Source organism: Meles meles, chromosome 6, assembly GCF_922984935.1.
Source record: "Meles meles chromosome 6, mMelMel3.1 paternal haplotype, whole genome shotgun sequence".
In the NCBI taxonomy this organism is placed as follows: Eukaryota; Metazoa; Chordata; class Mammalia; order Carnivora; family Mustelidae; genus Meles; species Meles meles.
In genome coordinates this window covers 102934256-102946686 of record NC_060071.1, presented here as the reverse complement: position 1 = coordinate 102946686, position 12431 = coordinate 102934256, and the positions used below count along the sequence as shown (strand labels likewise).

Below are 12431 nucleotides of genomic sequence, written 5' to 3'. Positions count from 1 at the left end.
AGGACATTTACTGTCACATAATTTTTTTGGAGATGGGTTGGTTCTGTGGTGATTAATTCAGCAGCTCAATATCATCATTGACCATATTAGGACATAGACTTGGCTGCTGTAAAAAGAAATTACAGTGGCTTAAGACAGATATTCATTTCTCTCTCATAATATAATCTGAACACAAACCTTCTAGGGCTAATATGGTGGGTTTGAAATATCAAAGGAACCTAAGCTTGGACTTCCATGGTATAATCCATGATGGCTCCTTGGGCATTTGCATCTTTGTTCCAGTCAAATAGAAGTGAAGAAAGGAAAGAAAGGTGTATATTCATTCTAAGGGTACAACTCAGAAGTGCCCCATATCACCCCTACTCAAATACCATTCACCAGTAAATGTGCAACCTATTTGATAAATATGTATATGTGCATCCAACTAAAATTTAAGAGATCTCGTACTAAAGAAAGAAGGGAAAGAGCTACCTGGCTAGCTCAGTTAGAAGAGCATGATCTTGATCTTGGGATCGATGAACCCCATGTTGAATGTAGATATTACGGAAATAAATATTTTTTTTTAAAGAAGGGAAATGGATTTTGGAGAATACCAGAAGACTTTGCCATAAGGACTAAGGTTGAATTTTATCATCCTTAGTGTGTAGACTTATTTTGTAATGTGGGCTCCTATCATTGTGCCAAAATGGCATCCGCCATTCCAGTCACCAGAAGCAGTTAACCATGTCTAGAAACAAAAAAGTCATGCCTATGCCTTGTGTACCTTGTTAAAAGCAAGGAAGATCTTCCAGAAGCACTCCCACAGACTTTACCTATGTATTATTATCTAGAATTGCCAGCCCTTTAGTAAGAGAAAAGAAGATAGGCCAATTGAGATTTATCCCCTAGCATGGGGAAGGGTGGATCTGATGGTCATCTGATGGATACAGACACTCAGAAAAGGTTAAAAAGAAAATGTGGTTCTGATAATAAGGAAAGAGAAGATAGTTTTTGAGCACAAGGCCAAGGTGATAGTCACAGCTTTCATTTCCTCCTTATCCTCCACTTGTATCTCCTTGATGGGGTGATCCAAAACTTACTTCCATAGGTCCATGACCTTAGTGGCCTTATCTTTACTGGGTTGCTGCAGTTTTGTATTGTTCAATAATGTTAGACATGTGAATTCCAAGAAGTATCTTAGTACATACTGGGGTCTCAGTCATAGTCCTTCTTGTTTCTCTGTGGAGCAATAATCAATCCCCCTTGGTAATGAGGACCAGTTGCCCCAATCAGTACAATGATCCCCCCTCTAATTGTTGCCCCAATGGTTCGAAGGCCTCATATGGGCCACGTGACAGTTTCAGTTTCCTGTTTAATGAAATTGTGACTGGGTTATCTGGGGATAGAATCTGTCCCCTCAGCCTTCAGATCCACCAAGCCCAGTGATTTTTTTTTAAAAGATTTTATTTATTTATTTGACAGAGAGAGAGAGAGATCACAAGTAGGCAGAGAGGCAGGCAGAGAGAGAGAGAGGGAAGCAGACTCCCCACTGAGCAGAGAGCCCGATGCGGGACTCAATCCCAGGACCCTTAGATCATGACCTGAGCCGAAGGCAGCGGCTTAACCCACTGAGCCACCCAGGTACCCCCAAGCCCAGTGATTTAAAGACAAAGTTGTAGAGACAAAAATTCTTCAAGTGGGTTGTTAGGAATAGAAGAGCCACTATTCCACCCCTTGGTTCCTAGGCCCACATATTCTGAATGTGGGGTAGATAGCAACATATATTGGCTATTGGGTTAAGTCCTATCTCATATCCTCACTGGGTAATCTCCCAGCCAGCATCACGACTGATCCTTCAGTAGGCTTTTCCTCCATTCCCTCAAACTAGCTGTTCCTATGTTATGGGTTTGAGGTAAGACCAGCTAATTCCATGATCATGCTTTCATTGCTCTATTTTCCTCAAAGTAAAATGAATTTCTTGCTTAAATTTAATGTTATAATACATGATGATGAAAAAAGGCATTCTGTAAATCCATGAGTTGTAGCACTAGTACAGAAAAACTTTCCAGGCAAGCAACATAAACCTGTATCCCTGAGGATGAATCCCTCTTCTCTCCATAATGGAAGGGACCTAGTATAATAAACTGCCACCAGGTGGTTGACTGGTTTGTCTAGGAAATACTGTCATACTGGGGCCCAGGCCCAACAGCCCTGTTATTAGCAGGTTAAACACTCCATAGTGGCAGTAACTTTTATCCTTGGCAAGTAGAAGTCCATGCTACTGAATCCACATTTGGCCTCCATTCCTTCTGTACATGGGCCCATTGAACTAGCAACAGGGTGATTAAGTAGATGCTGACATCTGTAGGATAGATCATCTTGTAAACCTGATTATTGGAATGGATTCCCTCTTGCGGGCAGATATGTGGTTCACAGATATTTTCACATTCTGAGTCCATTTTGAGAATCTATCTGTATTATCTCTCTCAGATATTCCTCCTTCCAAGTTAACTGCCCACCTCCTGGCCACTTTACATTCAGACAGATATATACTTCAGGCCACCTCTCCTTCCTAGCAAAGAGGACAACCAGATGTTCTATTCAATGTTATGCCAATGGGGACCACCTCCTTATGGGTAGGGCCATAATTAAGAGGCCGAATTCAACTAGAATGCTTCTAGTTGGTGTTAGTATATATCATGAAGACCATTAATAAATCAGGTGCAAGCTTTTCCTTCCTTTGCTAAATGACCATGAGCCCATAGAATATGTTAAAAAAAAAAAGTGGCAAAGAAGTAGGGACAGGTACAGAGAAAGTCTGTTCATGTAATTTATACATGCCTTCCATATCAGCTCAGGTCACCCCAGTATATGACTTTTCATTTGACAATGAAATTCTGCTGCCCATGTTCAATTTAGATAACACCCAGTTCCTAATCCTAAATTCCCAGTTCCTAAAGAGTAATTCACATCACACAGTCACTTAGTATCCCACAGTCAAGTGTTTAGTTTCTGCCAAGGCTTGATAGCAAGCCAAGGGTTACCTTTCAAATGGAGAATAGCTGTCAGGAGATGAGGGCATGTTCTTATTCCAAAACCCTATCAGGGCAGCTTGTGCCAATAACCTGGACCATCTGTAGGGCATTCTGTTTCTCCAAGTCATAGGAAAAGCTGGCAGTCATATAGTTTACATGGTAGATGGGTCAGAGAGCAGCACATGCAGTTGGTGGCTTTGAAATCCAAACAGGCCTAGCAAGCATTGTGTATTGTTCTTTAAGGTGGGTGATGGAAGGTGGAGCACAATAACTCCACTGTCAGAAATTTTACTATTGCACAGTCCCTGAACTGGGTTTATTTCTGATCTTCTGATAGAAGGGTCTTTTTAAGGTATCGAAGGCAATTGCTACTTCCTGTTCACCTATCAGTTTGTACCACATCATCAAGGTTATAGAGTAACAGGATGTTCTATTGGGTAACAAGAAAACAAAGATCCCTCTGGGATGATATCATATTATAACTGAAGTGTTTACAAAGACCTGAGATAGGACATTGACAGTGCTATCCCAGTCATGTAAAGGCAAGCTGCTTCTGATCACTTCTTTTGAAGGGAACTTTAATCTGCATTTTAGATTTCAAGTCAATAGCTACATTCTAGGTGCCACGGGCCATGTTGATTTGCTCTAGTAAAAACTCCACATGGAGGAATACAACTATAAGCCTTCTCCCTCAATTAAGGGTTCAGTTTAAAAATTGGGTGATATATATTGAATCGCCATTACAGTGACTTGAGTTAGTCATCAGACCTAAAATCTTCCTGCTTATGTACATAAAGTAGCACTTCAGTGGACTGTTGGTTTCATGCACTCTTTGACATTGATGATCATACAGAACCACCAAAGATCCTTGTAGTCAAACACCTTGACTATCGCTTCTTTTTGAGGTTTATCATGGTAATTGCACTGAACGTGTCTTTGACAGTTAAGTCTCACCCGGTCTCTACCAGGATCTCAATTTTCCCACCGAAATTATGGATCCTGATATCATTTGGGCATCTCCATTATCAATTCCAAACAATTAGGACAGCCACCAAAAAATTTTTCAAAGGATATCTGTGGCTCTTTACTCAATGCTTTGATAAGGTAAATTTTATGGGCCGTTATAGGGATGGTATGGATAGAGCATTCCTAAGCAGGATGCACATAATAGGGCAAGTCCACCATTCCCATCTCCCTGAATCTTCAGATTCCTTCCTCTACAGTATACCCTGGAAGTTCTGTCATTTCAGCATATAGACTATCAGCTTCAAGTAAGCAAATCAGAAAGACCACCAGCTGCTCAAGTCAACCTGAATCACAGGTAAGTATTTGGCAAGATCCTGTAATTCCTTCAGTGCATAAGTTTTCTCCTCAAGAACAGGTCCTGTCCTTCTCCACCAGGGTTACGTGAAAATCTCTCTTTTTTAAAGTTTTAATTTAAATTCCAGTTAGTTAACATATGGTATAATATTAGTTTCAGGTGTACAATATAGTGATTCATTACTTCCATACATCTGGTGCTGATCTCAAGTGCTTCCTTAATGCCCATCATCTATTTGAAATGTAACTCTTATTCAAAGTTCTCAGCCTCATTTATATCTACCCAAATGATCAGGGTCCCAATACTTCTCTACCAGTGCTCTTACCTTAGCATAACAGATCTAGGTCTCACATTTAATTAATGCTGCAGCTTGATAGCCTTCACGATTCTGCCATGGGCTTGATTCTCAGCCATTATCTTCCCTGCAGCTATATGAGAAATGTTTCTTAAAAGCTGTCAAAGAAGGGTTTTGATTTTCTACTCATGCCTTAAGTTGGAATTCAGGCCATTTTTCTTTTTTTCCCATGTAGTCTCTCAGAGGCAATCAGAGCAAATGACCCCATGATTTTAGTAATCATCACTATCAAAGCTGCTAAGTGCAAGAGATTGGTCTCCCAATGCTGAGCACTCCATCTCTTGCCACTACCAATGGTTATTTCAGTAATTGTGGTGTCATTGTTTCATTTTCCGTGGCAAGAGATTTAGGCATGTAATCATCAGACTATGTGAGTAATACCATCCCACAAAGCAAGGGTTTCTTTCCTGAGGCTTCTTCCAATTCCCGTAATTATCAATCAGGGTTCTGGTAAGAAAGATAGAGTGTAGAAAGAGAATCTAATGAAAGGACTATTTATAAAAATGAGGACAGGGTTAAAGGAACCAATAAGGGATAGTGAAACACCATGAGACTAGCAACAGAGGGATGCCCTTATCATACACATCTTAAAGGGGCAAGGAAAAAGAGAGCTAGTTAAGGTAAGAGTGATACAGCTGTAGGACTGGGCCACAGCCATGCAAGGTAGTCTCTTCTGTACATTAGGGCTTCTTGGAAAACTAGTTTATATGAGGTGCAAGCAAACTTTAAGCATCCCTTCTGAATGTTATTATACTGTGAGGAAATCAACAAGGAACAACAGGATTATTTATAACTTAGATACTTTCTTAGCTACTGAATTCGCAGGTAGAACCAAGTTGAGAACCGAATACGGGAACCCTGCTACCAGTCTTCATAAAAACCTAAAATCTACCCTGGGAATCAAGGTTAATAAAAAAAGCATTTTAACATATCAGGTGATCATTTCAAGCTGGATAAAAAAAGGAATGTGTGGGGTGCCTGGGGGGCTCAATGAGTTAATCCGCTGCCTTCAGCTCAGGTCATGATCTCAGGGTCCTGGGATCAAGCCCCACATCGGGTTCTCTGCTCAGCAGTGAGTCTGCCTCTCTGCCTACTTGTGATCTCTGTCTGTGAAATAAATTAAAAAAATCTTTTTTAAAAAAAAGGAATATGCATTGCCTTCAACTTTTTTTATTTTTAAAAACTCTTATTTACTCCTATATTTTTTAAAAAGATTTAATTTATTTATTTGACAGACAGAAATCACAAGTAGGCAGAGAGGCAGGCAGAGAGAGTGGAGGAAGCAGGCTCCCCGCGGAGCAGAGAGCCTGATGCGGGGCTGGATCCCAGGACGCTGGGATCATGACCTGAACTGAAGGCAGAGGCTTTAACCCACTGAGCCACCCAGGCACCCCTACTCCTATATTTTTAAAAGATTTCATTTTTAAGTAATTCCCAAGTGGGGCTCAAACCTACAACCCTGAGATCAAATGTCACAAGCTTCACCAACGGAACCAGCCAAGCACCCCCAAATCTTTTTTTAAAACTCTCATCATAATGACCTGATACTGATTCTGAATGAAATACATGTTCTACTGCTGTCCAGAATTCAAAATAGAATTCTTCTATACTTTGAAAACATGGCTCATCAATAGACAACTGACCCTAATTAGTAACAGAAAGAATAGTTGAACTATTTGAAAATCTAAATCATAATTGTGGCAGATGTCTCCCAAAATTTAATTAATTTATATCTAACAAATCCATGGAGCAATAAACTTAATCACCCAGAGTAACATTTGCAACTAGGTGATGCTGGGAGGTTCATCAGGAGATTATATAGGTTAAGCCTATATGTTTCATACACAAAAATTATTGTCCTCATGCTCTATTCTGTCACACTTAAGAGTTTTAATTAGCCTTTCTGTCTTAGCTAGTAACTTGCAAACCTTACCTAGGTAGAAGTTAAAAAATTTTATGTCCCCGTTTTTGTTTTTGTTTTTCAGTACTGGATAAAGTTGAAGCCAGAAATCACAGATTATAATTAGCATTTTACTGAAGAACCATTATAGGCCATTATGTAGATAAGAATAAAACCTGGAAGATATTTATATGTCAGATTTCATAAAGACAGAAAAAATACATGATATTGAAGCTGGGATGAAGGGCCTATCAGGCTATATTTATTCTTATTCCATACCTTGTTATAATATTGTGTAGTTTGTAAGAAACTCTCCTGTGAGCTACAATTTTTCAATTATTATTTTCACTATATTACACTATTTTTCCAAGATTTTAAAAAAGCTTTTACTTATTTATTTGAGAGAAAGTGAGAGCAAGCACAAAGAGAGAGGGAGAAGCAGACTCCCCACTGAGCAAAGAGCCCCCTTGGGACTCTATCCCAGGACCCTGAGATCCTGGCCTGAGCCAAAGGCAGACACTTAACTGAGCCATCTAGGTGCCCCACATTATTTCTTTTTATTATTGAAACTATGTGCTTGATTGTTTAGGCTATAAAATTAAATTTATGTACCATATGTTTATTTTATGGAAACTGAGCTTGAATTTCTCTGCCAACCATGTAATATTTAACTCACTAGCTATGAACTCACTGATCTTGTTTAAATGAACTCAACCAATATTTTTAAATCCTTAAGATTCTTTTGGAGTTGGAATAAAGCAAATGTTTTCCTCTTTGCATCAATTGTGATACAAGTAATGAGTATAACAGACACATTTTTTAAGTACCACGTAGAATTTCAATTTTTTCCATGCTATCCACCTCCGGGTTGATGGTCAAAGCATATGGATCTGCCATTGCTGGCAACATAAAAACATCTGCACTCCGGAGTCCTGTTGAAGCCTATGACCTCAAACTTTTTACTGCCCGATTCATATCAAACACTGTGTTTCAAGAATAGCATGCCTGAAGGATTATCAGATATTTATCCTTGTTTCAAACTGAGAATTCAGAGTTTCCAATTTATGAAGGCTCATGAGGTAAACTTTTCTAAAGTCTTCATATCAGGACAAGATGTGCCTCTCGATCAATTGCTTCATTGTGATCTCAAAAACACTATAAAACCCTCTGCTTTGATCAATTTGCTGCATTGTTCTGGTCTCCTATTTCCCCTCTCTTTAGCAGCATACCTATTTCTTCATTTATTTATTTTTACCTTGTGGCATATGTATTTTCTGTATGCTGCCTCAAATTCTCTGGAATAACTCAACTATAAATAAGTAAGAACAAATTTCAGACTAGAGAAAGGATCAATGCTTATAGGGTCAAAAGAAGAAAGAAAGAATCTACGACAGTAAACAAGTACTAGGATACCAATAGAACATTTGAAAAGATTTTGAGTCATTGAAGCCAAAAGTATGTGCCCACCAAAACAAGTGCCAAGAGCTTTGAAAGAAGGAACTGTTCTTCAACAATTTTTTCAATGCAGCAAACACATAGGCTTTGTCCATAGAGCATGTAAGTCTGAGCTTACTTATGTTCCCTAAATAAGTGCTCTTTGTGCACAAAGCACAAGAAAATACATATATCCCATGTCCTGTTAAGGTATAAATTTAATTTCTACATTATACAGTTAATTACAATGGTCACCAACAAGGAGTGTATTGCCCAAGAACAGAATTGAATTGGATGTTCAAAACCACAAGCCAACCATCTGCAACCTGCTCTTCTATGATTTTTCAGTTACTAAATGCATTGGCTGAGTGTTATCTGGCTTTTCTGTTCAAAACCTCTACTGAACTCTAAAAATACCTTTGCCAGTATACATAAATCTGGCAACTTTATTTCTACTTTCAGAACAGGGCTGGACCCGAAACTGCAAAATAGCTTGTGAAACACCAGCCAAATTACTTCCTCGAACTCCTGTTCCATATTCTGGGCACTGTTAAGTATAACCTCTTCCATTTGATAACCCTCTTTATAATCCTGTAAAATGCCTTATAGACACTCTCTTGGATGTCAGATGCAAAACCTTATCCTCTTCAAGCTGCAGATAACGATACTGAGATACTGCCAAACATGATGTCTTGTCCCAGATCACATATTGAGAAGGTAAGTAGATTCAGAATCACGTTACGGTCTCTGCTTTTGTTTTCTCTTCTGCAGAACACCCGGTCTCATTCAAGGAGTAATCCCCGCGGTGAGGCACCGCGTGGTGCCCAACAGGGATAAAGGCCACTGAGACTTTCTGGGAATTCAGGCTTGCAGAAATGCCGTGGAAAAAACTCCGCAGAAGACAGGTTGTGCAGGTGTGCAGGGAAGCCTCAAACTGGTACCACTGGGAATGATTTGCAAAACAGGAAGGTGCAGTAGGGTGTGCCGCGGCTTAGTTAACCAGGCACTCCCCCACCTCCTTCCCTGGCGCCCCACGGCCAGGTTACTTCTGGCCCAGTGCCCTCAGCGTACCTTTTCCGTGTTGAACTGGAAAGGCTGCCCTCGTGCCCACCCTTGTCCCTGTACCCGTCACCCTCCAAATTTACCTGACGCAGCTGGGGGCGGTTTAGCGGACGCCCGTCGGTTCAAGAATGCCCGCGGGCCTCCGTAATCTCTGCGGGTAGCACAGACCGGGCCCCAAAGGACGCGCCGGGCCGGGGGGCACGGCGGCCTGGCGGCCGGGAGGGTGTCGTGTCCCGACCAGGCCTCAGGGCGGCACTCTGGTCCCGCGGCCGGCGCGCTCGGGCGGGCCGCTGGGCGCCGACCCACGCTGGCCGGGAACGTTTCACCCGGTGACGCAGCCCCGGGTGGGGGACGTGGTGCGGCGGCGGCGGCGGCGGCGACGGTACGCGCCTCCGCCGCCTGCGAGAGGACGTGTGGTGCGGCGGGAGGCGGCGGCGCCGAGACCTGGAGAGGCCGGCGGGCGCCGGGAAAGCGGGACGCGGGCGCCTGCAAGGAAGTAGGTCCCGGACTCGGCGCTCAACAAAGAGCGGGGCCGCCCCCCTCGGATACCGAGCGGGCCCCGGGCTCCCGGCGGGCGGGGAGACCGGCCGGGCTGTTCGCGGGCGTCCAGGAGGGGGAAGGGCCGCGACCGGGCCGCGACTGCGGGGCGCCGGGGACCCTCCTAGGCCCGCTTGTCCGCGGTCCCCGGCGGGGCGGAAGGGAAGGGGCTGGGCCGCTCGGGGTTGTAGTGGTTGCTTGTCCCTCGTGCAGGCGGAGCTGCGGGCAGAGGCTCCATGTTGGGAAGCGGCGCCGCTCGTCCTCGTTAGCGGGAATCGGGGCGCCGCGGGCTGAGCTGGCGGGGGCCGGGCCCTGAGCGAAGATGGAGGCCCCGCTGCGGCCTGCCGCGGACATCCTGAGGCGGAACCCGCAGCAGGACTACGAGCTTGTCCAGAGGGTCGGCAGCGGCACCTACGGGGACGTCTACAAGGTGAGGCAGGCCGGGCCCGGAGCCGGGCTCCTTTCCTGAGGTCGGCTGGCTCCCGAGAATAGGGCCACTTTCTGGCGGAGTATGAGACGTGGGGAAGATGCCTTTATTGTTGCATCTTGGCGATGTAGCGGCCAGGGTTCCTTTTTCACTCAGCTCAGCACCCTGTATTCATTGCTTGCTCTGATCGCCACCAACACGCAAAACTAACCACACCTTTGCAAACCACGGTGGTACTGTCTGTCTGTCTGTGTGTGTGTGTGTGTGTGTGTGTGTGTGTGTGTGGTATAAGGCTTTTATGTTTGTTTGTTTGTTTTGTGGCATTGAGGGAAGTTCGAATCTGCTTTTAGAGTTGCACATGAGGATGTGCTAGTCTTAGCATGGAAAAATGCTTCATGGAAGACAGTAGATGACAAAGAATATTGGCATTAGGCATTTGCATTTAAAGAAAAAATCTTAAGTGGATGAGCTTGATTTAAAAAGTCATTATGAAACCAGGTCTGTCAACTTTAATTGTAAGCAGTGTAATACCAATTAAAATGATGTGTGCTCAGACATTATTCTTTGGAGAATTCTGCTTTTCCTGGCAGATGTTTCATCATTTGTATTTGGTTGATTTTTTCCTCCCTACTTTAGCAGTTCTTCTCTCAGGGATTTAGAACATTCCATGACCAAGAGGGGTTAGGAGCTGTTGTCTTTTTAATTGTGCTCTTTTGCATTATTTGAGACAAATGGGGAAGGGAAGGTACTTTTAATTTGGGATTAAAGAACATTTATGGAGAAGCAAACAATTCTGTAAATCCATTGAGTTCTTGAAGGATTAAAAAGAAAGAAGTTTGTTTCAGATTGTTTTATGCTTTTTGTTTTCTATTTTAAAAGGAGCGTTAATGCAATTCCTATGGCTATATTAAGGGACATTTCCTTTGATTTTTGCAAGAGTTTGTTTATTGGGTTTAATCATGATACATGTTCCATTATGCCAAACAACACTCCTGCATATAGCTGAAATGGCCTCCTTTCATAGGGTAATTTACTGTCGACTCCTCTGGGATTTGTTATTGTATTGCACAGATGGTAAAATGTAAAGAAAACATCCTTTTTCCCCCTCCTTTTCTGCTTTTATTATTCCATTAATAATAATGATGCCAAGTGGTATATGACAACTCTGGTACTGTGTCATTTTACTGAAATGGACTGTGATGGATAGACATTTTATTCGTTAAAAGGGCATTTGAATCTTCTGTGTAGGCACTCTTCTAGGTATGGGGTGGTGAACTATAAGGAAAGTCCCAGTTCTTGCCCTGTGAATGCCTTTGAATTCAAAGTGGATAATAATGACAGAATCCTCTTTATGTAGAATTAGAGGTAATTAACTCTTCATTGTTTAGGTATGGATTATCCATTTTGTGGAATGTTCTTTAAAAAGTTGAAATTCCTCTTTTGCCTTCTCAGTCCTATTTTTTAGTCATTTTCATCTTACGATTCACTATGTACTAGGTCAGTTCAGTTCATGTTAGTGAAATAGTCTAAATTCCAGTTCTTGTATATTTTATCTTCTCCCTCTACAAGAAAATTTAAAGTGTCTTCCCCACAAAAGTCTCAAGATTTCCACTTAAAAAAAAAATAAGTATAATAACTATAGCAGTTCTCTGGAGAATGATTTTATTCTTGCCAGGAAAAGCAAAGGGTTACAACCCTTAAAGGGAAAGCTAATGCTTGTCTTTGACCCTGAAGCCTCCCTGCCTTGTGTCTCTCTACCACAGCTCCTAAATGGAGGATCAGTGACTGAATATTTATCATACATCATCTTCCCCTCCCCACCCCCAGCCCCATCTCCTTCCTCACCACATTCATGCCCTCTCACACTCACATATATACCCTTGGCCAGCCTCTGATTCCTAAATATCCTCAAAATCCTGGTTCCTTGTCTTTTGTTTTCCTTTTTTCTAATGACCTGGAATCACCTGCAACCCCACTTTCAAATGTTGCTATCTTACCTGCCCACGAAAACCTTCCTCATAGGCTTCTCCAGGAAGCCCCAGCTCTTCCCCTTTCTCGCTCCCCCCTGCTACTTTCCCCTCTTCAATCTGTTCTAGCTACACTGACCTGTTTGCTCTTCCTTAAATATAATAAGCATCTTTTTACCTTTGGGTCTTTGTTCTTGCTATTTCCTCTGCTCAGAATATTTTTCCTCAGACAGCCATGGCTTGCTCCCTTCCCTCCTTGCTTTTATACCCTCCATCTTTTTTTCCTAATTTATTTTTTTCTTTGTACCTGATCACTATGTAACAATCTTTTATTTTTTCTTGTTTATTATCTGTTTCAATCCACTAACATACTCCATGAGGGCAGAAGTTTTATCTGTTTTCACTTCTCTATCA

The 12431-nt window shown here is 42.3% G+C and overlaps 1 protein-coding gene across 3 annotated transcripts in view; it reads left to right on the top strand.

The window, feature by feature from the left end:
• The first annotated feature begins 9444 nt into the window (after positions 1–9444).
• MAP4K5 (mitogen-activated protein kinase kinase kinase kinase 5) overlaps positions 9445–12431 on the top strand; it is a 109086-nt gene continuing 106099 nt past the window's right edge. For 2 of the 3 annotated variants that reach the window (XM_046009654.1, XM_046009653.1), the window contains exons 1-2: positions 9445–9582; positions 9837–10053. In XM_046009654.1, coding sequence (XP_045865610.1) covers positions 9946–10053 — 108 coding nt within the window. In that variant the 5' untranslated portion in view covers positions 9445–9582; positions 9837–9945. Of the gene's footprint in view, positions 9583–9836; positions 10054–12431 lie in introns of those variants that run through there. The other variant, XM_046009655.1, reaches the window with a different exon arrangement.